The 27141-nt window shown below is 34.3% G+C and overlaps 1 protein-coding gene across 1 annotated transcript in view; it reads left to right on the top strand.

The window, feature by feature from the left end:
* The window catches only part of Negr1 (neuronal growth regulator 1), an 876873-nt gene extending 850867 nt beyond the window's left edge, over positions 1 to 26006 (top strand). The window contains exon 7 of the mRNA XM_070007283.1: positions 17586 to 26006. Coding sequence (XP_069863384.1) covers positions 17586 to 17710 — 125 coding nt within the window. The 3' untranslated portion in view covers positions 17711 to 26006. The remainder of the gene's footprint in view (positions 1 to 17585) is intronic.
* Positions 26007 to 27141: the final 1135 nt, after the last annotated feature.

The following is a 27141-nucleotide window of genomic DNA, read 5'->3' as shown; positions in this document are numbered from 1 at the left end:
TAGTAAAGTAGCTAAAAGATCTTAAAATTGCATACACTAGATTGAATCTAAGACCCAATGTGAATGTTTCTCAAATTTACCATGAAATTCATAGAGTAGTTCTTGAAAATAGCAGCTATGCATAAGAATCAGTCATTATTATTTTTATAGAAATTATTATTATTGTTGTTGTTGTTGTTATTATTACAGAAGTCTTCAATTATGCAAGTATTTACACTTTCTTAGATAGGCATTTGCTAATGTTTTACTCATGTTCTGTGCCTAACATCTGAGTTTAGACGTGCTTATATTCAATGCCTTAACAAGGAAGAAGTGTTATAGCTAAATGAGGATGAGTTGATTTTGTTTTTGTGCAATTATTTGAACAGTGGTGTTTCATAGGTGCTATTTAGAATGGACTTAATACAGACTGTGCTGTCCAGAGGTGTGAAAATTTCAATTCACAGCCAGACATGCACCTGAACTTAATGTCATCTAGCCAGAAGGTCAAGCTCTAAGAGCTAGAATTGTTACTCAATCTTCTGTAAAATGTAGGAGGGCATTTTCAGTCTTTTGGGGAACTATCTGTAAAAAATATAAGCTGTTAATATTTCCAGTCCATCTGCCCATTGACCATACTTGTGATTCTGAGTCTCCCTCTGTGTGCTTCTCTGATGTTGCTTTGTATGAGGTCTTCTGTTTGTGTTGTCAGTCTCTGTGTCTTTCGTATGAGTGCCAACTTCACTTTAGCTCTGTTTCTGATTGTTTGTCTGGTTGTCTTGTTGGTCATTTACTTAGTGTGACCCATATCATATCTAAGCACATGATTCTTTAAAAACACTTCTACCATAATGATCTCAGTCCATCACTTAAACTTCTAGACTGTTCAGATTCCAATGTTGCACTGTCTTATTTTACACTGGCCACACACACTTTCTTAATATGGCACCAAAATTTACAGTTTATTGCTTAATACTATTTAACAAATATTTAACTATCTACTGGATGCCAGAACTAGAAATTGCTTTCTAATTTCTGCTATTTTTAAGGCACAAGGAATATTGTACATTCCCATTAGCTAAAATATCACTACAATTTTAAATATCTTTTAACCTGTTGATTTATTGTACTTGATTGATTTCACAGAAAAAATAAAGGGTTTCTTTCCCACTTTTCTCTAAACACAAAATAAGAATTCAATCTCAAAATGATAAATTAAGTAAGACATATATTTCCAAATAGATTATACTATGTTAGTGCAGAAAATCCAGGTCTACAATAGCAATATTAACTAATCTTAGTATCAAATGCTTTTTCTTCTCCATAACAAAGAAATAATGAAGATAGTCTGTCCTACTTGCATAGTTATGGATTCAAGAAGATATTTGTGTCATGAGGGTGTTATCTCTTACTTATGCAGAGCATCCTGGAGTCTGGGCCATGCAGAGAACTTCTGTATCTGAGAGGACAAAAACAAGAAAACAAAAACCAGCATATATGAGATTAGGTTCAGATAACTAGCCAAATATGTACATAGACCTCTATGACTATGATGCAGAAGGGCTGACCTTTTAGAGGGATTAATGAAGTCAACACCTGCTATTCAGGCAATGGACCACATAGACCTCAAGGAGATGAGTAAAGCACTGGTACAATGTAAAGAACTGATGAGGAAGAAGTCTGACATGATTTCTGTGTGGGCTTCCTACTCTCTCACTAGCATTACTTTGATATCTGATTTTCAAAGCAGGTGCCATTCTTACTACAGTCACATTGTCACACTCCATTAGGAGGAAGCAATTAAGCTCATAATAAGTTAAGAGGTGATGTTTTGTATTTTTTTTTGAATCTCAAACAACCATTGATTTGTAAGCTTTTGAAAACAGATAGGAATTTTTCAATTACACCCTGCAAAATACCTTTTCTCATTCTGAGTGCTTGAAAAGCAAATGTATCTTGGATCCAGTGCTTTTGTGCTAACAAAACTGGCTATGATTTAGTAAGCTTTAAAGAGATAGCATGCACAGGGTTAGGAAATCAGATTTGCATAATTTTCTGCTTGCTTACAGAACACAGCAGTCTATATTATCTTTTACATTTGGAAAGACTGTTTTAATATGATAAGATGAAATACCACCTACAGTACACTTGATCTTACTAGTTTGACTTCTTAAAATAAATTATGAGCTGATTTGTCACAGAAATTTTAACAGAAATTGCTGTTATAATCTAAACAAGCAATTCTAAAAGAAGCTGCTTTTATACCTCATCGACATAAAAAGATTTCTGGATTTATTCTTTTCTCTATGCTGTTTCTTTGCTGTGACTTTACAATGCAGATATTGCAAAATCCATGCTTTGTTCACTCTATCCATTCTTCCATTCATGCATCAGAAGCAGCAGAGAGCTGCTTACATGGAGCAATGACATGCTAAAAGAAGTAGGTCTACTTTACTCTTTGCATAAAAAAAGGTATTTTAGGGGTTGTGTGTGCCCATTTTCTCTTACTAGAAACCCAACTAGATTGCAGCTTTGGAGAAGTAAAAATGAGCTGAGGGCTTTACTCTATCTTCCACATGATGTCCTTATGGATGTGTTGTTGCAGCTTCAGTAGCTGCTGTAAATATGTGCTCTAGTACAAGCATCTTTTAGCCATAGAAGTGTGATTGGTAGGAAAAGAGGGGGTAGAACTAAACTAAAGACCTGAAGGGCACTCTTTTATAATCATGAGCCTCAGGGAAATGTTTGATGTGTTTTGTTTTTGTCCTGATTTTTGCTTGATGTATTTGTGAGTATTATGCTTGACTAAGCTTTCTGTCACTGTCTCCAAATTCTATTTGTACAAATTTTCCATGGTGCCTATTTTCTGTATCATCTATATTTATTATCTGACCAGAGAAGAGAAAAATGAACATGATTATAGACTGACTAGAATTCATTATATGATGAGAAATGCTCAAATTTGAGCATTTATATATTTACAAAGTGTACATGAGTGGGTGGAGGATAAATACAGGTTTCCTCTTCAGATTTTCTTGTATTTTGTGCATGTATGTATAAAATATCTCACTCAGAGCACAGGAAGAGTATAAGCTTGTGATCTTGACTCTTCATCTTGGATTTATGAGTGTTATTTCCTCTTGACTTAGCAGTACAATAGTGCCAACCCTGTGGAGTCTCTGATTGGAATGATTGTTTTCATATTTTCCTATGTGGGGAAGTGTTTGCAGACAACATGTGTAACACAAATCACAAAAGAAGAAACATTGTCATTGGAAAAGAAGTCTAAAATAAAGATAGACAAATAAGGGAGATTAGTATAATCCATAAGGAATTCTACTGTGCCAAACCCTCCCCTGCTTTCTGATGTAGGAAGTGCGTGTCGGGATGGTAGGGTCCACCATAAGACTCCCTTCTGAGAGTTAAATTCACTTGATATCCAGCCATTTCATCTTAGCATATCTTTCACTTTTTCTTCTAACTTTTGTCTCTTTAATTATTCCTTGTCTCCCAACAATTTATGTGTCAGAGTCCAGTTTGACAAGAGATTGTTGGTGATTTCTATTCTTTTTCTTCCTTCCTTCCTTCCTTCCTTCCTTCCTTCCTTCCTTCCTGCCTGCCTGCCTGCCTGCCTGCCTGCCTGCGTGCCTGTCTCTCAGTCCCCACCCCACCCCTGTTTTCTCTCTCTCTCTTTCTCTCTTTCTCTCTCTCTCTTCCTCTCTCTCTCTCTCTCTCTCTCTCTCTCTCTCTCTCTCTCTCTCTCTCTCTCTCTCTCTCTCTCTCTCTCTCTCTCTCTCTTTCCCACTCCCTCCCTCCCTGTCTTTCTCTCTCTCTCTTCCTTTTTTGGTCTGAGCCTGGAATTCCAACTCAATATCTTACATTTTTGCTTATTGGCTGGTGCTCTACCACCTGAGCCATGCCTCCAGAAAAGGAGTTATCAGGAATATCAAGGCTGAAAATCATCAGAAATCTATTAGCTCCCAATTCTGTAGGTCTGAGGCATGAGCTAAGTTGGGCTGTGATTCCTAGGTTATGGGGAGGAGTCCACATAATTCATTCAAGCTATGATCAGCATTCAGCTCTTTCATCCTCATATGCTTGGTGATAATCAGAGGGAAGATGCTTTCTACTTTTTAAGGTCACTCATTTTCCTTGATGGTTGGGCCCCTTGAGTGCTTGGGCCTCAAGTCACCAACTGCAAAGCAAATCATCCTGTTTTAATCTTTGATTTCTGCTGCCAGTGTGGGGAGGGCCTGTCTGCATTTAAAGAAATTTATATAATTAGGTGAGGTCCATTCATGTTATGACCATTCAGGTCAACTACTGCAGAGCTTTAATTACACCTGCAAAAATCTTTTACAACAGTGGTTGCTTTAGCAAACAGGGGAGAAAAATCCAAAGGAAAGGGAGGCATCTTCAAAAGACTCCTTATTAGGTTGACCATGATTTTTTATGTCATGTAAAACTCAAGCAGTTCCATGCTTGATAAGATACTAAGTAAATATTTCTTTACCTGATCTTTATATGTATGCAAGTGTGAATAGTATCACCATTTAGATTCCAGCTATATCATCTTACACATTTCTGTTAGGTAGAACTGAGACTATAGGCAAACAGAAATTTATTTCACCCAAATAAAATAGTTTGGGATAATTAGCCTTCACTTTCTATCTATTGTTAAGAGGAAGTTTTTTTTCAAAGTCTCAACTATCAGCATCTGAGATTTGTGCTCTGGGTTCAAGTTACTCTCACAACTTGATTTATACATTACAAAAAGGATATCACAAGCATTCTCTTTTAATGCTCACAGTATCCAAGGGAATTAATAACTTTATTGTCCAGACAGAAATTTGAATCTCATATTACTAAGTATTTTGTTACTCTTCAATCTTTAGACACAAAACTTTCTGTTCCTCCCCCCACAGTATAACCCCTGTTGTCACTGTATTTGATGTTGGTGTCCTGTATCTTGTATATACACTTCTCTAGCTTGCAGAGGGGAAGGGGAAAAACAAAATACTTAAATAGGGATACAGGTTGACCCATTGCAACAAGGAGATGTACAAGACACTATGTTGAAAAAGTAACTTTACAATTTAGGCAGGGAGGTGGGAGGGAAAGGGAGGAGTGTAGTTGTGGAGGTGGAAGGGAAGGGAGGGTAAGGGAAAAACAAAGGAGGAGGTAACAATGTTTGATAGGAAATGCACTCATTACCTTGCCCATGTAACTGTAACCCCTCTGTACAGTATATTTACAATAAAAAAGTATTTTAAAAACAAGCAATTAGCTCTGAAAATAAAAAGGAGGGCAGTGGTAGTGATAAAAGTGACAAAATAAATGCAAAGAAGACTCTTTTTAAAAATTTTATTGTCAAGGTGATGTACAGAGGTGTTACAGTTACTTAAGTACATTTCTTGTCTAACTTGTTACCCCTTCCCCACATTTTTCTCTCTCTTGCCCTCAGCCATTCTCTCCCTCAAGTTGTACAGATCATTTGCAACATATTCTCTTTTGAGTATCATTGCTGCATAGGTTTCCCCTTTGTCCTTTCACTCATCATCTTGTTGTTCTCCTTCTCTTCCCTAGTTCAGATAAACACATAAACAATACTCAGGGTACCAAAGTCAAGTACAGTGACAACAGGGGAAGAACACTTAGGGGAAAAACCACAAAAGAAAAAAGAAATCACATAGTAGATTGAAAACAACAAGAAGAAAAAACATCTTATGTTTTGGAGTTCATTTCACTTAGCATTATCTTATATGGTCATATGTGCATACCTATTGAGCTATTCTGTTCATCTGCTAAGATTCTTCTAGACGTATACTAATTATTACAAATAAGAGAAACCATGGGACCTATTTTTCTTTGGGTTTGGTTTACTTGTCTTATATCCCTATTAGGTTTTCAAGTAACTTGTTTAACCAGCTATAAAACATCGTGTGCTGACTACCTACAAGTACAGTAATGCAAAAGTAGTATCTTGAAACAAGCAGTATACTATACATGCCTCTAATTAGTACCTAAGAAATGGTGACCATTTATTTTCTTCTAGGCTTTTGTACTTTTTCCTATATTTTTAAAATAGCTTTCAAAGTTATTGTTTTCATAATTCCGTGATCAAGAATTAAGCTATTTCCAAGCCTCCAAAAACACCCTAAATGCAATTTAATAGAGTCAGGGTTGTTTTTAAGAAGTATTTTCAAAGATAATTGAATTTAGCAAACTCAAAAATGAGCATACATACCTAGAGGTGAAAAAAAGACCTCAAAATGTCCAATAATGGAAGATGTATTTGCAGAAATCTAAAAACATGTTTGTATTTCTGATAAAGCTATCAACACCAACCCCTCCCTAAATCATTCCTCCTTCTAATGTTGTTCAAAGTTCAACATCTTTTCCATGACTCACTTTCCTTCCTCTCTGACATTCCCTTTCACTTAAAAAATCCTTTCCATGATATCCTTACATCATAGTTCATTTCATTGTCAGCAGACAATAATACAAGGCTTTTTTGGAATACATCCCTGCATTTGCTAATCCTAGACTTAGTCGCTTAATGGTTTCCATAATCCTATAAGTGACTCTGAGCTTCACCTAGACCTTCATTTTGACATTCAGCTGTGAGATGTCATAGGAACTGTCACTTTTTCCCCTAAAGAAGATAAATGGATTGTAGCAATCTTTCTGTTGTGGCGATCTTAAATAGGAAAAACATGCATACAAAATCTATCATGACATATTGAGGAATAATGAGCTAGCCAAATTCTGCATTTCCTTGAACATTCTGAGCCACACAAATTTGAACAAAGTATTTGATATACAAATAAGCCAGTTCTGTAATAGACATTGCCACTGTGTCTTACACATGCTGCATAGTTCAGCCAGCTGCATGAAAGAGATGGGGGAGACAGGTTTTGTTTTCAGTGATAGAGATCCAAAAATATTATTGTTGTTGCTCTGTAATAAACAAATGCGGCCTAATGAAAATCTATTTTCATTATAGGTGGGAATTTTGTTCCTAAACCAGATATGTGCACAAATATGTTCTATTACCTTTGGAACCGGTAGCTGCCACAATGCTTAAACTTGGCAAAGATTAGCTCAATCATGTGAAGAATATAAATAGTTTAAATTTTAGGATCTAAGAATAGATTTGAGTAAGATTAGTAAAAAGTATATAGTGGTTATTGCATCCTTCTATCCCTTTTTGTCAGTTGCAAGCTAGAAAAATAAGATATAAATATTTATCATCCCCTCTTTTTAACCTTTAGAAAGTTTAACCCAAGAGTAAGTACAGAGCCCAAACTTTATTTTATAATTACTGTTTGTAAGACTCAATAAAATGGGTGATTGCTTAAGTCTTAAACATACAAAGGGAATTTTAGAAATTCTTTTCGACAGTTTGAATGATAGCAAATAACCCTATTAAATATGATTGTAGTTAAATTGAATATGGAATGATCAACACATATTAGAACACATATATTTAAACTTGACTCTTTTCTCATTAACCAATTACTCTTAGATATCAGTGTATTAGAAGGTAAAACATTACTGCAATAAAACCAAATTTATATGTTGTTACAAACTGTAGTTTTTCTGTTAATGCCTTTCCAATTTTTCAAGTTTTTATGTCCTGACCTCAAGCATAAATAATAAATCAAACCTATTTCTTCACTCGAAACAAAAACAAAATTGTGTTTTATGCAGAAATGATCTAAATGCTAATATTCTGAATTCATGCATACCTCTAAAAAATGAACAAATAAAATGCAGTTGAGAATCCAATGCATATCCTACAAAATTAAGAAGAGTGAAAAAAGGGGTGGGTAAAGAAGGATGGATGAGAATTTTCAGAGATGACCTTTTTCAAGATATATTGTGTTCATAAAATGCTCTGTTAAGTGGTAATTCCTTTCTACAACTACTTAAAGATAATAATAAAAAGAAAAGGAGTAGTAGTGAACAGCCTGGTGAACCACACAGAATGGATTCCATAATTGTCTGCACTGTATACAGCTTGTTTTCATAGCAAGTGATAAAGTAATCAGGTAATGAAATGATGCAAGGCAAGAGAGAAAATGTGTCAAACCAGTACATTTGGAAATATTATTTAATGTGAACATCAAAAGACCAGTTACTTATTAAGTTCTTATTTTGTACAGTCATTGTGATAGCCAGTACAGAACAGGTAAAGAGAAAGTAAGGAAGAAGAAATGCTTGATGCCTGCCACTTAAGAACACAATGTTGGTGAGGGGGGAAAATGTGAGCAAGGCCATGCAGAAGACATGGGCAAGGCCATGACAGATGAGTTTGGCTTACAAGGAAACGATGAAGCATGGGATCACAGAGGTGATACTGAGCTAGTTTCTCAAGAATTTGCAATATATCAGATAGAGGCTAGAGAACTGGAAATTAATGGAAGGTAAATTGCAGCAGAAGAAGCAGAAATTATAATCCCCAGGATTTAAAGGGTGGTTTGTTTCCACCACAGTGATCTATGTGAAGGAATTATATACAAAATGGCATCACAGCTGCATCAGTGCTGCATTTTTACAGCCCTGTTTCAGGAGGAGCACTTCATTGTGACTTTCCAGCAGCTCAAATCACAGAATTTATGACACACAAGACCTTCTCCAACTACTGGATATTTCTTCATAAACCAAAAGAGAAGCTTCATTTGCTCATCTTGTGTAACTATTAATACATTTCAAGGCTATAATTTAATGGACACTCGCTTCAATCCTGTGTCTAGAATTTCACTCACTCCATTTGTTTTACACAACACTAAGAGGAAAAGAGTTGCATCTCCTTGTTCATCTGAGAAAATTGAGGCACAGAAATGATGAGTCAGCACGTGGTTTGCCTTATTATAGGGAATAGAGTCCACCCATCCCAAACAAGAGGGAATCTTCATTATTATTATTGCCATCAAGCACTATTGTCATTATCATTATCAATGTGGTGGTACTGGCACTTGAGTTCTGGTCCTTCTACTTGAATCATGACCCTTCTCCCTCAACTCACCTTTTCTATTTTTGCTGTAGTTAGTTTTCAGCTATACTCTTGTGCTTTTTCCCATGTCTGCACTATGATCCTCTTACTATTCCTCCCATAATAGCTGGGATTACAAACATATACCATCACATCCAACTAGTTCATTTAAATGAGACATCACTAACTTTTTCTTTCCCAGGCTAGCCTTGATCTATGATTGTCTTGATCTCAGTTTCTTGAACCACCATATGTGGTTCAAGAGTGATTCTTCAACAGTTCATGTGTGTGTATAAGTTTGTGCATATTGTATATTTATTGTAAATTTATAGTCTCATGCTTGTTATCTTTAAAGACATTTCAACAAGATGAAACCAATATTACTCTACAATGATAGTGAGTTCCCAAGTCCTAAATTCTTAATAATCTTACCAGCTTCTTTATAATACTTCTTTGTTTTTCTTGATCTTTATAATAAAACCTCATCAAAATGCAGGAATTAAAACAATGAATCTATAATTCAGTTATTCATGATAAATATTTGATAGTGTCAGCTCCTTGATCAAATGATGTGACTGATACAAAAGTAAATTAAATATGATCCTTACTTTCAAGAAATTTAGACTCTACAATGGAAGATGCCCATATAAGAGAATTAAAGTATAGGTTAATGTAAATGGCTGTGGGAGAAAAGAGGAAGGGGCAATAATGGTCTAACTGTAATAGTAATTTACAGAAGCTACAAAAGAACTAAAAATGGAAGGACAATCAGAATGTCTTATTTTGTGTGAAATATAAGCACATCCCTCAAGCCCATCAGCCTCATCTTTCCATCTGTGGAACTGAAGGGTTGCAGTAGGTGGCTCCCAAAGTTCCTTCCAGTTCCAACACATAGAGACCACAGAGGCATGGAAGCCCTATCCAGACCTGAGAATGGAGGGCTGGCCTGCAATGTGGCTCCTGCATGAAAATGTGAAAGCGAATAGACAGTGGTGGACTGGGCAGGTAGCTTGAGGAAAGTATATACAACGTCTCAAATGTCATACTAAGTCCTTTAGGTTTTGCTAAAGTTTTCTAACAACCAAAGTAGAGGAAAAGGATTAGAGAAACATTGAGCATAACTGAAATCAATCTTACATATATGCAGTGGAATAATGTGAAGAAATCAGAACTTCTCTAACCTCTATTTAATCAGAAAATCTGGAAAAAAAAAACAAAACCAAACCAAAAGGTCAATTCTGTTTCAATAAATTGAAAAGAAGAAATTTGGGTCCTTAATGCTCCAAGAACAATCTTGAAAAACAGAAAATAACTAATCCTCTGGTTACATAAAAAATATAACAAATAAAATTTAATAAGCAAGATAATGTGATCATTTAAGCACCATGTTTAGATATGCTATACAGAACTTGAATAATTTCACACCCACACAACTGCTTATAGAGAATCTTAAATTCTCCTTTAACTTGCAATAATGTTTGCCCATCTGAAATTTTTCCAATTTGTTTTTACCACAATAGCAATGCCATAGTGCAGATGCAGCTGGCAGTGACCATTAGTGACCTTAAGAACAGCTGGACTTCTATTTTTATTTCTGCAAAGCCCTTCTTTTTTCAGCTAGATGATGTGTTTTGAGCCAAAACTAAAATGTAGGTATTGTGTTAGTACACGTATATTTTACACAATGAAGTCTGTGTGTATAGACATAACAACACACACATATATGTAATGTCACATATAGAAAATCATCAGCAAACCAATTTAGAATATATAGCTGAATCACATCACTTTCAGCTCCATTTAGGCTTATGCTAAACCGATCTTGTCCACACCCTTCCAAACAGATAGAGTATATTCACTTAAATTATATCTGGTTTTTAAAAGATAGATTCAATAACATCAAAAAAGAGATTTGACGTATATGGCAGATATTCATGGACAGCTCAAGCTCTAAACTTTATTTCAGTTGACTAGAAAGAATAGAGAAAACAGCAGACCTTGTCTTTATTTGGGCAATTGCATTTTTATTCTCATAATATTCAAAAGAGGAAAAAAATTCATATTAATGTTAATAGTCTTAGAGTTTCTTCAGGCTATTTGTACATAAAGGTATTCATCAACAATGCATACTTTTGATTTCTACATGCTGTGTTTCTGTCATATTTCTGAATATATGTTTTGCAGAGACAATCATGTTTTAATATATAATGGAATTGTATATATATACATTACACATATGTAAATATGCTTGGAATATAATGTTATAGTAATTTGTATTATATAATAAAATATGAACTTTGGCAAAGTGAGTTCTCAGAGAAGGCTCCTCAGAGGTAGGTGGAAATTCCTTAGTAGTTGCTAAGATCATCAAGCTGGCAGTGAAATTCTGCTTATCAGAAAGAGAAAGGAATGATGTTCTGACTTCTCTACACATCGTTTACAACACAAGTAGAATGGCTGTCTACAAAACAAAGTATTTTATGCTTGAGAAATCAGTCTACAAAGAATATTGAATGTCAAAGCATTCAATGTGTGTGTGTGTGTGTGTGTGTGTGTGTGTGTGTGTGTGTGTGTGTGTGTGTGTGTGTGTGTGTGTGTGTGTGTGCTGAATCTGGGCTTAAACTCAGGGCCTCAGTGGTATCACTGAGGTTTGTTTTTTTTTTTTTGCTCTAGGCTAGTGTTCTACCTAGCTGTGAGCCACAGCTTCATTTTTTGTTTTTGTTTTTGTTTTTGGTGGTTAATTAGAGAGACGAGTTGCATTGAGTTTCTTTCTTGAGCTGTCTTTGAACCATGATCCTCATATTTTAGCCTCCTGAGTAGCTATGATTTATCGGCATGAACTACTAGTGTCCATTTTGAGCAAATGAAAAAAACATTAAAATCTGAACTTTTTGATCAAATGAAAAATATTAAAATCTGAACATTAGAATACGTATCTAAATAATAACCTATAAACTTAAGCTCCTCATTTAAGAAAAGTTCACAAGTGTTCACTTTTAGCCTGATTTTTTTTCTAAAGGAAGGAAGATTGTGTGGCAGGAATTAGAAACTATGTATCTAATTTTTATAGTATTTATATTTATATCCTTATATTCTTTTGCTGTTATATTATATTCTTTATATGTATATTCTTTATAGGGGCACATATCCAAAGCCTTATTACTCTCCAAGAACAAGAGCTTCTTGATCAGTGGGCTGTGTGTATCTCTCTGAACTGCTACAGTGTATGTCATAAAAAGGAATTTGTTGACTTTGATTATATTGACCCTTTAAAAATAAAGCACTGAAAATCTATTCATGGATAGTTCCACCACATGAAAAGCATGGTACATGACACAATTTCCCAACCCTAATTTCTAGAAAGGGAAGAAGATCACTGAGTGTCTATAACACAGGAGCATGACTATTACCCCAAGCAGAGCTCTTCCCTAGAAATCACAGGTCCAGGTATTAGATGGCATAGCAAAGATTTGGTTTGTTTGGGTTGTATCTGTAATGCTACACATCATACCTTAAGAGTTGGCAAATCTGATCATACAGGAAATGACATAATGATATAATAATATCTTGTCACACTGAGACTCACCTGATTCTCATACATGCCACAATAAGAGGTACAAAGCATGTGCTGTTTACCTCCCCTAAACTTCACTCCGTGTTGAGGTAGAATTAAGTGGTAAAGAAAAGTAATACAGACAGGCATTGTGTCTCATGCCAACATTCCCAGCACTTAGCAGGCTGAGGCTGAAGGATTGTGAGTCTAAGGCCAGACTGGGTCATACAGGGAAAATCTACCTCAAAACAAGAAGAAAAACACTGAAATGTAATCAGTGTCCAAATAGCCTCTGTATCTGATGATAGTTTAAATGGCTTTGTAGGGGGCAGGGAAGGGGTATGTGAAGATTGGTCAAAGGAGATTTAAGTTTCTCCTACTCTATCTAGTAATACTGGGTTATAATATCAATGTGATCTAATCAGTGGTGCATAATTTTTCAGTATCTAATATCTTCTCTATTTTTTAGCACATTAATCATTCTCTTTTGCATAAAATCTAGTCTGGGTATAAATCATCAACATCCCATTAAGATGTAAACTTCCTAAGAAAATATAAGTTGAGGCAAGTTTTGTCTTAGGGGAGCAGAATTAATGTGGAAAGAAATTAATCTACCTATAAAGATTGCAAGAAGAATTCTAAAAATATGACTCAAAGCTAGTTTAGTTAAAGCCTGAGTAATTTAGGGAAACTGCCTAGGCAAGTAATTGGTATTGTACCAAGACTAAATATTTCACAGTTACATTTGCTCTTGCCTAAAAATAAAAACTAGAGCAATACAAGGGAAAACTGCCAAGACTGAAAATAATATGCAGCAGCTGTAAGTAATTGGGAGTGATCATCATAATGAGACAAGATGTAAGATATGTGTTAAAACCAGATTGGATCTTCCTGTTGACAACTGGAAGAAATCCCAAAGGTTTAAACCCCACACCTAGCCTGGGCACTTGTAAGAGAACGTACCTCCAAAAGCAACCTTGGAATCAGGTCAGCCATTCAACCACTCTTTATATATGTAACCCACTGTTCTCCTGGCAAAGCTTGAAGGAAGAAAAGGAAAGGACCATTCTCCCTGAACTTGAGACTGGAAGCCAGAGGAGATTATTCAAGCATGTAGCAGTAAATGGATGGCACCGAAACAATATCCTTTCAAAGAAGCCAAGAAAATGTAGAAAACTGATATTTTTATATGCTAAAATGGAGGATAACTCTGTAAGAACAAAGATTCTTCCATTTAACCAATATAGGTAAAGAAGGAAGCAAAATGTACTTGTTCTATAGAAAATTCCTCAAGCCAATCAGAAAGTTCCATGGGGACAGGGGCCATCTCTCTTTTGTTCATTAGCTCAGATTGTCTGGCACATAGCAGACACTTGCTAAATAAATGAGCTAATGCAGAAAATCTTGCTAATATTTGAGGGAGTGCTTATGGCTTGTTAGATGGAGTATTGGGTGGTTTACATGTATCAACACATTTAATCTCCTCAGTAACTTGAGATCACACCAATCTTCATTCCCAGATGATGACAGTGAACTAAGCAAAATGAAGAAAAATATCTAGTTTAGTACAGTTTGAAATGAGTGGAGTACCAATTCAAACCAATATCTTCTCTCCTCCAAATCTCTATAGTAAATACAATGATATATTATAAAAACAGAATGGTAGCTTTAGTGTGGTCTTGTTTTGTGAACTTAGTTTTAAAAGGAAATTACAAAGAATAACAACCAGTCCTAAATTTTGACCTGCCAAGGACACCAAAGCAGTCTCTTGATGCAAACTGACTGGCTTTTATCTGAAATAAATGGTCAATATGAAACTGTGCAATATATTATTCAAAGACTGATAATCATCTCATTCTACTTGCAATCTTCACCTTTAATCTCAAAAATAAATATATAGTGGTAATGAAACAGAACTATGAAGCCATCATACATTGTGCCTTAAGCACAAAACAATTCATTCAAATGAACATTGAAATGAAATATTTCATACAAGTGATCTCAAAATATACAAATGCTAATATAGGAATATTTTCTCACATTTCTCAATACACATCTTGAATATATTTGATGGAAGATACAAATACAAAATGATAGGAAGGAGTGATTTGTAAGTGCAAAATGAAAAATAGCATAATTCTAAGTCCAAGGAAAGATAATTATAGGTTAAAAAGAGATATTTTCTGAAATCAGGTGTAGATGATTAATTATTTTTGTTAAAGAGTTTGTGAAGAGCTTCATGAGCTCTTGTTATTTTGAATGTTTAAGAATGAGTAAGACTTTCATAAGGAAAGAGGGGGAATAATGTCAACTAGGCTTAAGGATGTAATGTGTGCAAATGACACTGACAAGGTATTCATAAAATGGCTGTGTGATTGGAGTTAAGAGTGTCTATGAGTTCAGTAAGTTGGCTATGGTCAGTAAACTAAGATCCCTGGAGGGTAGACTATGAAGCTTTGGTTTGCCCCAACAGGCAATAGGACATTCGTGAAAGCTTCTGAGCTAACATAGACTTTTACTTTTGCTTTCTCTATTACAAACTGTTGTCCCCAGAGTAGTCATATAATCATTTTTAAATATTCAAGGGTTCACATGCACTTTGTATCACTCAAAAGGAAACTAAATAAAGCCTTCAGCATAACTGTGCCTCTGATTATACCATCTATCCCTCCTACTTTTATTTAAGGTGAATATCACCTTAATATTCGCAGACAATTAAAAACATTATAGAGAACCTATTGCAGATCTGACTCTCAGAAGCACATCTGGGTAGTGCCTAAGGAATTTAGTTCTAGGGAATAGACCTAGGATAATGAATTAATATCTAGAGGGGAGGAAGGAGGGAGAGGAGAGGAGAAAAGACAGAGGAAGAGACAGCTATTACTTGAGCATCTACTAGGCACCAGACTTCATGTCAGGAAACAGAACAATAAGACATCACCCAGTGCTAACAATCAATATGTAAAAATCTTTTGCAATGTATTATCAAACTACTACAGAGAATTATATATTGTGATCTAAGAATGTAAAGGGGTAATCACTTTTGAAGTAGAAGGGATTTGGAAGGATTGCTTTAACATATATTTAAAAGACAGATGATTTTGAGGATTATTAATACTCTAGGTATTTAGGTTCTACTTAATTTATCATGGTAACAGAAAGAAATTGACCTTTTCTTTGTATGTTTAGCTTTCTAAAAACCTCTACTAAGTTATGAAGACATTTCAAATATTTATTTATTATACTCAAGGTTTTAAAAATGAACAGCAATGATCGGCAGTTATTCAGATGCTCATACAGTAATTAACTTTTTATTCATATTTCATTTATAGTTCTATAAATGTTCTTCTAGAATATCATCAAGAGAAAGTAAGAAATTCCATGGTTTTAATTAGATTTCTTGTATGTCAGATAAATACTAAAAAGCGATCTATTCAGTAACAGTCTTGCTTTATCAGCTCCTTTTTTAATTTTTACAACAGCCTATTTGTTACACCCATTTATGCATTAAATAGTTGAGTTTCCTCTCTCTTTTTGAAAAAGCAGTAGCTTCAGTATTGGAATCTCACTCAAGTCAAGAATTGCAGAGTTGTGAACTCTCCCCCCAGTGGAGGCCAATGAACCTTTCATCCCCTTTAATTTCGTAGAAGTATAAACATCACAGTTTATTCTTCTTGTTGCATGGCAACATAGTCATTTGTGATAGTTCTATTAAAAAATGGCCAGCTGGTAATTCAAACTCAGTGCTACTAAACTTCTCTAGATGTGAATTATGGATTCTTTCTTTATGGCAGTATTCAATCTCTACTACCAAATAATGCTTTAAAATTCAAGTAGTTAAAATATGTGGATTAATTTTGTGTTATTATTGTTGTTGTTATTATGGTAAGAAGAATCCTTCAGGAACAAATCTGGGGATGCCTGTGACATTTAATTTTCAGAACATAATATAACTCACACAAGGAGGCAAGTATCTTCTTATGAAGTAAAATGGAACCACTCCAAAAACTTCAACCATATTTTAAATTAATTTTTAGATGTTCAGGGAAATTCAGCATGACTCTTAGCCAAGTACCACATGTATCAAACTATGATATTTCTAACACACAAATATAGTTACACATTCAATTGCTTCAAATTCTGCACATTTTCCTTCAGCACAGAAATATAAATGCTTTCCATTATAATCAAGGCCAATGCACCTGCCTAGATCTCCACTTTCAATCCTCTCCCCTTCTGGCCTCAAACTTCATGGTTAAGCAAGACCAATCTAATTTTATATTCTTGAATTATATCCCCTCTCTCTTTTCCTCTAGCTTTTCATGTGTTATTTTCTCTATCCAAATAACAGTTCTTCTAGGTATAATACTTTTTTTGTCGGTCGTGGGGCTTGAACTCTGGGCCTGGATGCTGTCCCTGAGTTCTTCAGCTCAAGGTGAGGGCTCTACCACTTGAGCCTCAGCACCACTGGGTACAGCACTTTTAACATTACTCCCTTGCTCAGGCAGATTTAAATGTTCATTTTCTGGTTTACTACAATTTACATGTGCAACTCTAATGTTCATAGTTTTTATTAAGATTTTTAGAATATTGTTTTCTACAAAGGTATTAAGAATTTCTTTCTCCACCCCTCACATTTTATAAAATGTCTATCTGATTAAAGAGATTTCAAGATATATGTATGAGCAAATATTGTCAATGAATACAAATATTTACAATCCATATAAGAGGAATACCAATGTTAGTAACTGTTTATTGAGTAGCCCAGGACTAGACCCATGCAATGGGTATTCATGTTTAATTGGCTATTCATATGACAGTTCTTCCTTATTGCATTATTTCTGTTATTTCTATTGTGGTCATGAGAAAGCCAAAGCTCTGAGATGTTAATCCAACAGGCCATACATTCTCATAGCGCAAAATCAGATGCGAACCTAATTCTGTCTGACCCCTAAAGCCAATACTCAACTGTACAACCAGCTGCCTTTTGATTATTGTTAAGATCCTGAAAGACTCAAATTAGATTCTGATTTAATCTTTTCCATTTTTTTCCAGCTCCAAGTACAGCCCAGTATGGAATTACCGGGAGCGCTGACGTTCTTTCCTCCTGCTGGTACCTTGTGTTGACACTGTCCTCTTTCACCAGCATATTCTACCTGAAGAATGCCATTCTACAATAAATTTAAAGACCCATAAAAGGCTTTTAAGGATTCTCTGAAAGTGCTGATGGCTGGTTCCAATCTGGTACAGTTTGTTAAAAGCAGCGTGGGATGTAATCAGCAGTGCTTACATGGGATGATCGCCTTCTGTAGAATCGCTCATTATGTAAATACTTTAATTCTACTCTTTTTTTTTTTTTTGATTAGCTACATTACCTTGTGAAGCAGTACACATTGTCCTTTTTTTAAGACGTGAAAGCTCTGAAATTACTTTTAGAGGATATTAATTGTGATTTCATGTTTGTAATCTACAACTTTTCAAACGCATTCAGTCATGGTCTGCTAGGTTGCAGGCTGTAGTTTACAAAAAACGAATATTGCAGTGAATATGTGATTCTTTAAGGCTGCAATACAAGTATTCAGTTCCCTGTTTCAATAAGAGTCAATCCACATTTACAAAGATGCATTCTTTTTTTCTTTTTTGATAAAAAAGCAAATAATATTGCCTTCAGATCATTTCTTCAAAATATAACACATATCTAGATTTTTCTGCTCGCATGACATTCAGGTTTCAGGAATGAGCCTTGTAATATAACTGGCTGTGCAGCTCTGCTTCTCTTTCCTGTAATTTCAGCATGGGTGTGCCTTCATAAAATAATATTTTTCTCTTTGTCTCCAATGACTTCAAAATGTTTTAGAAATCCTACAATTTGGAAGCAAAAATAAACCACAATGATAAAGTTGAACTTTATCCTCTCTAAAGAATGAAGGAGCTATCAGACTGTATTGCTTCATTACCAGTGGGGTTTGAGGATTTTGCCCCACAATAACTCAGTTTTCATGATGAAAAACAATTTAATAACATGACAGCAAATGTACCATATGATTTCTGTAGTTGAAATTAAATGTTAGATCCTCTGTGGGAAATAATTCCCTTTAAAATGACAGCACAGTCTACTCAAGAGGTTATCTAGCAATACAACATCTTTTCTCTCACTATTCCAAGCCAAATTGTAAAGATGATTTGGCAGAAAGGACAGAGTCCGATCACCTAATACTACATGAGTTGGTAAAGGTTCCACATGAATTTGGCTTTGTTAAGGTTAGGTTAGGATGACAGAGTGCTCTTGCAGACAGGAGCATTTTACATATATTCTGTCTGAAAACACCATTCAGTTGATAGTCTTAAATACATGTTATATTTTGTAAAATAAAGTTCCAAAATGTATTATAACACATACTCTATATTAATAGGAAGCAGATCAATCCCCAAAGTAACTGATCCTTCAATAAAATCTTTTTATAGCCATTTCAGCTCAAAGTGAAGCCAAAAACTTACCATGCTTTATTTCTTCTTACATGACATATGTAAGATGTGATCCACTAAAAACAGGACATCAGTAATGAGAATACATTAAGATACATTACCTATTAAATTATTGTGAGTATTACATTTTTCTATGTAAAAAACAAAAACTACATTTTTGAAGGAAAATGCTGTTAGTCTAACTCTTATATTACAGGAATAGGCCAATGGTCTGACTTTTTAACCAAAGAAAGACCATAGCCTTGAAAGCCATTTTACAGGTTTGATGAAGTTGCCAATTTCAGCACACCTAGATTTCTACCAATAGTCACCTTTTGCAAGTCATACCAATGACAAGAATTTTTACAGAGGTCATACATATATGAGATAATTATGTCCTCAGAGAGATAAGTAAAAATTGTTACCTTTTTCAAATACAATTTAGATCCAAAGTACATCATAAACCTATTTTAATTAGAAAACTAAATCATAAATGAGGGGATGTAAATATACAGTCTTCCCACAAAATGGCAATAATATGACATAATACTATTAAATTTACTAGCTGTAAAGAATTTATGACACACTGACTAATGTATTAAAATGGGTTTTTTTAAATATGGCATTTAAACTTATTATTTATTTGCTTTTTAAAAAAAATCTTTGTGGAATTGGTGAGCAAACTACAAAATATTTTCTTTGTATTGCAGCTTTAAAGTGGCACACTCCATAATAATCTACTTACTAGAAATAGTGGTGCTACCACAAAAGTGTTAACCATCTGTACCATTGTTTGAGAGAAAGAACCAGATCAAGAATGCATATTATACAGTGATTGTTTTCCTAGAGATAAAAATACCTCCTCTTTGTAAGGTTTGTAGGGTAAATGTGAGGTAAATTGAGGTATAAACTATGGATGAACCAAATAATTAGTTCAAAGTGTTGTCATGATTCCGAATTTGTGGTCTGGTGTTTTTCCATAGGATGTGACAGAAGTACAGTCATAGCTCAGTAGCTATATGTATTTGCCTTTATGTTAGAAGAGACTTTCTTGAGTGGCATTTTTAAATAGAGGAGGTATTCACTATGTTTTTCTGTATCACAGCAGCATTCCTAGTCCTTAGACCCCCTGGACAGAGTGAAATCATGAGTATTTATGAGTTCAATATTGTTCAAATAAGGCTACAGTATTTGCTTTTTTGTGTGAATGTATTGCATATAATGTTCAAGTAGATAATTTTACATTTATGGACATATGAAATGTCTGATTACTCCATTTTATCAGTCCTGACTGTACAAGATTGTTACAATTTCAGAATAGCAGTTTTATAAATTGATTTATTATTTGATCTATAATGAGTTTTTAGCTATTCATTCAGCATTATATTTTCCACAAGTTCCATTTGTGGGATTCCTTTTGTTGCCCCTAAAGTTTTTTTTTCAAAGATGAGAAATAAAGAACAGTTGAGAAAGAAGAATGAAGAGAAAAAATGGTATACAGGAAGGACAATAAAAGGAAGAGAGAAGAAAAGATTAGAGGGAAGGAAGAATGAGAATATTAGGGTAGTTAACTTATCCATTTGCATTCTCAGTTTAACAGCAAATGGTGTAATTATATTTTCTGATTACCTTATTTGAAATGTAAGTCCTGTTACACCATTAAGTTCCTATTGTGCAGCAATTACACAATGAAAAGTACTGCCCAAGCTATAGTATTGTATGCTTTTTTGAGACACTAAGATTTGAGAGAGAGAATTTCAAACATAAAGTCACTTTTGGGGGATTTGCAACTTCACTGAAAAATTAATGCTTCATTGTAACATGTAAGCTATATCTAGAAAGTAGACTGGAGAGCTAAGAAAATTACCCAGATAATTCAGAACAAAATATATACATATATATATATACATAAGTACCCCTATGTGTGAAGTCAGAAAACGCTGAAAAACTGAACTATCAAAGTCAATCATCTATACTGATCAAATTGCCGAATAATTGTTAATTTACCCATTGTGCTTAGCTTTGTGACACAGCAAAAAGTTACCTATTTAATCTTTTCAATAAAAATTGTTTTTTTTGAAATCCAGAAATGATTAAAAAAGAGGTCAGGTTTTTAACTATTTATTGAAGTATGTGGATGTACAGTATTTCAATAGATATGAATATGAATAAATGGTATGCCTTAAGATCCTTTGAATATGTATTTACTTTAAAGACTGGAAAAAGTCCTTCCCGTCTTTTAGTAAAACATCCATATTTCATAATCTGATGTAAAATATGTTGTACTGTTTCCAATAGGTGAATATAAACTCAGTTTATCAAGTAAAATATGTATTTGACTCATTTTGAAATTCTATTAGTATAAGAGAACGAAGATATCATCACTAAACATGCCCCTGCCCTTCTCTTCATTTTTTTTCTCCATTACATCCATTATGCTCACGGTTTTTTGGTACTCAAAATTCTATGAGCAGAAAATTTTTGATGCTACCGTTTCCAAGAACTCCATACTATATCTGTCCTCTCTTTGGATTCCCAAAGGATTTGACCAACTCTCTACTTCTATCCTAAAACAAATTTTTCTAGAGATGCTTATTATCAATTATTTAGAAACTTTTCTAGCTGAAATGAAGCAGAGTTAGTAATAGAAACTGATGATAAAATTCTGGTCTTGCACTTTAAGGAACTGAAGTTAAAATACCTGTAGAAGTAGGTGGAGTATAATTTCTTAAGAGAGCAGGGTATAAAAAATGAAGAATATAGACATTCCTCAAGATATTTAAATATATTTTATTTTAAATATATTTTATTTAAATATATTTTATTTTATTTTAAATATATTTATTTTAAACATGTTGCATTCATGATTTGGCTGAGAGCCCTAAGTACTATCATATGCACATGAATCCACTGCAGATGAATGATTTATACTTCTCTCTCAAGCCTGTACCTTTGTGATGGTAAACTAAAAAAGTTAGAATCTGGGATAAGATCAAACTAACAACCAACCATAAAAAAGATCCAATTAGGTTTAGGAAGTTATTTTGAAATATGGGTATTATTGCTATTCTGAGAAAACTATATGTATCAAATGCCTCTTTTCCAAACACTGATTCCCCCTGGGGGAAAAATTGAAAACACACTAACATATCTGATTTTTCCACTGCCACATTATATCTTGACTTTTCCACCTTTGTCCTAAATGCAATTATAGAGATAGAAGCATCAATATGTAGACATAGAAATGTATCACTTGAAACATAGCCAGCAGGTCAAATCATAGACAATTCAGAACTACATACTGGAATTCAGAATGTAATTACTCATTTCAACCTGTCAGGAAAAAATTACAAGTAAGGATTTCAAGAGAAAATTTCTAAGAATAATTTATTCAATAAAGAAATGCTTGGTCAAAGCATGAGAAAGTGAAAATAGCTGGGTGCCAGTGGTTCCTGCCTGTAACCCTAACTACTCAGGAAGTTGAGATCTGAAGATCGCAGTTCAAAGCCAGCTCTGGCAGGAAAGTCTGTGAGACTCTTATCTCCAATAAATCACCAGAAAATGGGAAGTGGCACTGTGGCTCAAGTGGTAGAGTGCTAGCCTTGATTTGAAGAGCTGAGGGACAGCGCCCAGGCCCAGAGTTCAAGCCCCACAACCTACAAAAAAAAAAAAAAAAAAAGTCTGAATGAACTTTCTCTCATCATCCAAGAAGTACATGCCTTTACATTCACATGTACTTTTTGTCAAAAAGTTCCAAATTTACAGAAGAAAGAAATTGAAATTAATATTTCTAGTAGATGGAGGACAATATGGGCCACCAACAGAACAGGTACTTCTCAATCTTTCTAGAGAAAAAGAGAAAGATTTTTCTTTCTATTCCCTAGAACTTTCACTCACCATAATCCTAAATCTAAAACAGTAGTCTCTAGGATTTAGGACCAAGCAATGTGTTCCACCTCAGAGACAGATGGAACATTGGAGTTAGCCCTCAAGTTTCAAGACTTTACCATCTTGTATCTTATTATAGCAAAACAATTTGGCATACATTACTACTTTGGCTTTCATAACACTTTTAAATAACTTAAAGTAAAAGATACTATTAATGTCACATATTGATAATGAAAATGAGATGCAGAAATTTTGTCACTTGCTGGAGATTACAGTTCTATTGAGTAGAGTATCTGAGCTAAATATGGGATATAAAAATGCCCCTAGTGTGTTTCTATTACTATTAGCTCTCCTAAGACTAGGAAAAGGACTGTGATCTCATTGCCACTTCAAAAACATTTATGTGTGTATTTATGTTTACATAGCTACAAATAAATTGCTTTATTTATGCATGCATATATTTATTTATATGTTATACACTTATTTTACAGTGCCCCAGAAAGTGTAAGATTTGAAGGTAAATCAGATTTTGCAACACATCTAAGACTTTAGATATGCAAAGCATGCAACACAGTTGGCTTTCAGATACACATCTCCAGGCTGTTTTAGACCTCTCACTCTCCTCACAAATGAAGAATCTTGTCATAATCACATATATCTTCATTTATATATCATTTTTAAAAGACTAATGAGTCTGGCTGATCCATTGAGACTCCTGAGACACTTGCAATCAATAGAATGTACAAGGAATATAAATTGAATATGTGTACAAACTGCTCACACACGTATACATGTGTTTAACACTTTTCTATAAAATACTCTCTTTAACCTTGAGTGATTCAAGTCAAATTTTATTAAAAATACTAATTATATATACATCTCTTTGTTCAGTGATAAAGGAGCAAGGGAGCTGATGATGATTCTACGTTTTGATTCTAGAAATGAAACCATTTGCAGGTTAAAAAATATAAAATATAAACATTGATGCAAATCTCAAGGGCACCATTTATTAGTTTGAAAAATACAGAAAATGTGACTTTTCTCATTCATAAAATTAGTGTGCAATTTTACTGATGAAAGAGATGGTGTGATGTTCAAATGAAATAAGCACACATTGCGGCACAAAGAATATTAAAATTAATATGCCAATGGAGATAAAACTGGCTTCCTTCAAAGCGAAGAAATTTCAGTTGACTCTTGGGCCAAAATACTTTGTGTTAATATCTAGAGAAAAAAAAACTTGTTTTGGTATTACTTGTCTACCAACTGGGAACAATGTTCAAATACAATAAAAAATAAACACACCACATGGAAATAAGGTAACTTGAAATGCTCTACAATTGGATTCTATAGTAGATGGAGACCAATGTAACCAGTAAATAACACACAGATTTTCATTGTGGCAAAAGCTTCTCCCTAAAATGATTAGAAGTAAAACATTTTAAAACATGAGGCATAGCTCAAATGACAGGTATTGGCCTAAGAAGTGCTAAGTCCCCAGTTCAAGCTTCAGTGCCTCCCCTCTTCCCCCCACCCCCCTCACGCACACACACACGTTCTAAATGAGCCCCTACCTGAGGCTTAAGGCTGTAATCTTAGCTACTTAGGAGGCTGAAAACTAAACCTCAAGACTGGAAATCAGCCTAGGCAGGAAGTCCATGACAATGCTTTAAATTAACTAACAAAAAGCAAGCTCAAGTTGGTAGAAGGTCAGACTTGAGGACTAAAATGATGTACAGACCCTAAATTCAAGCTCCAGTACCTACACACACACACACACACACACACACACACACACACACACACACACACACACACACACAGGATCTATCCTGTTGAAAAATTAGTGTATTTTGAACATTTATTAAAATAATTAAAGCAAGTCCTTTGATTTTGGTTAAAGGCATTTATTTCATTATATAGTAGGGATTTTTCATCAACAGGAAAAAATTTAGTAACAACTGAGAAAGCACTATTTCATTAACCAAATACAAAAGCCATGTTAAGAACATTAAAAGAAGCTGTATCAAGAACTGAATGGTCTGCTTCCACTTAATGCTAATGAGCTCAGTACCAGCAGAAATTTTGGTTTGGTATGAACTACAGGAGGTAGCATGGTTCATTAGGCTTCCAAAGCTTTAAAATGTAAAAGGGGGTGATTTTCCTCCTTCATTTCAAGAAGATTGCTAAAAGCATTGGGATGTTCCTTGGTGGAACTTTGAATTTGCTCATTTCTTCATTAATTTTGACCTTTTTACATTTGAAAAAGTTAACTTCACACTAAACTACAGCAGACTTACACCTCCTGTGGTTCTGAATTGTGCTTAAACAAGCTTATGAGAATTCCTGAGAAATTTTAAGGTTGTGTTTTTTAAAAAGGACTTACTAAATAATTTTTGAAGATTATAATATGCTGACAATAAGGAACAATGGTTTTCTGGTTGTTCTAAAAGAGCCAGTAGAATCCACAGAACTCTTTTACAGTTTACTAAATAGTTTCACAATTGTAGAATATGGCTGTCCAGAAAGTCCACATTTCCCAGTTACACATTTAACAAGTGACCTAGCAAAAACGTGGCTAATAGCTCATGTTTTACATACTCCTTAAGAAAGAGCTGCCAGATATTTGAAACTACTTCAAGTTGATATCTTTTCAAAACAAAATCACATTGCTTGCAACTGATTTGGAAAATAAGTTCATAAAGTTGGCAGTGTGGTGATTCCACAGAGAGAGGGAGAAGGGAACATAGGGAAAGGGAAGGAAAGAATGTGAAGAAGAACAAGAAGAAGTTACAACGAGCAAATGTTTCTGTTTAAATTCCATTTGCTAAGATTTTAGCATAAAGAACATCTTGTGATTTAATTAATGAGGAGAAGAGCAAATTTGGAATAAAAATTGTTTCTGGAAACATATCCTTCCTGTTGGTAGACAACTGGTTGTGTTTTGAAAAGCCTTACTGTCTAATACCTTTAAATGTTGATGAGAATGAAGACTAGTTTAATTTTGTTTTGTATTTGGAATAAGTTCTTTTCTCTGGAAATATACATTTGCAACTTATAAATAGACAAAGCAATGTGTGTTCAGTAATCCTTGTTTCCTTACAATAAAATGTTTGAAAGTTACTAACATAGCTTTATGACAAAAGGATATCTTCGGTCAAGTAAAACAATAGATATTGGCCTCCATTTTAATGTTAAGGTATATCCTTAGAATAGCATCATTTTAAATAGAAATTGTCACATGTTGATATTTATTCATTCCTTTACTCATTCACTCATCATGCAAGATAATCAACTATAATTTAGACAATCTTCAAAGATCCATCTAAAGGCAATTGTCTGGTAAGTTCAGAAGACTGATACCAAATTTGAGGAGAAAGCTGTTGGATTTTTTTTTCAAAAAACATCTGAGTGCTGAGAGTAAAAGAAGAACGACACAAGAAAGAGAGAAAAGGAGAGCAAACAGAAGAAAAAGAAAGAAAGTTGGGGAAAAGGTAAAAAAAGGGGGGGTAGGTCGGAAAAGGAAAAGAAAATAATAGTTGCATAAAACATATATTCCTCAAAGTGTTTCAGGAGAAAGACTTCTGTGCATGTGTGTGTGTGTGTGTGTGTGTGTGTGTGTGTGTGTGTGTGTGTGTGTGTGTGTGTGTGCATGTATATCATAGCTCTCATAAAAACAATGGCTTCTCTTTGCAGTGTTGCTTCACTACTATGAATAAAGGTTGTGGTGTTATATTTTCCTTATGGTCATTTCTTGTTTCTCTATAAGTCTGATTATTTATCTTCCAAAATTAAATTTGACAGTAGGACATCATACTCTTCTCAAGAACATTTAATAATATTCCATTGCATTGTACCACATATTGCAAGAGAAAAAATTTACATTTCTGTGACATTGACACTTATTAATGAATTCCCCAAAGCAGTTCTGAAGTTGCTTAACAAGAAACCAAAATTGGGATTTGAATAGCTCACCATTTAATAAATATAAGAAGAAAAATGAAGAAACAGATCTTCTGCAATGTGAGGTATAAGATTTTCGTGATTATTCTACAAAGGAAAATCTACAAATCCTTGAGAATTTAGCTGAAATTACTGCTTGGTTGGTTGTGCTTTGTTGAACTGGAGTTTAAACACAGGGCCTTGCAGTGATCAATCTTTTGAGCCATGATCCCAGTCCTTTATAGTTCAACTGAATATTTTAGGCAGATTCTTGCTCAAGGCCCATCATAGAACATGATTTTCCTATGCCGCATCC

Source organism: Dipodomys merriami, unplaced genomic scaffold (genome assembly GCF_024711535.1).
Source record: "Dipodomys merriami isolate MVZ:Mamm:240054 unplaced genomic scaffold, mDipMer1.0.p SCAF_7, whole genome shotgun sequence".
NCBI lineage: Eukaryota > Metazoa > Chordata > Mammalia > Rodentia > Heteromyidae > Dipodomys > Dipodomys merriami.
The sequence above is the reverse complement of the archived record's forward strand: the minus strand, read 5'-3'. Positions and strand labels throughout refer to the sequence as shown.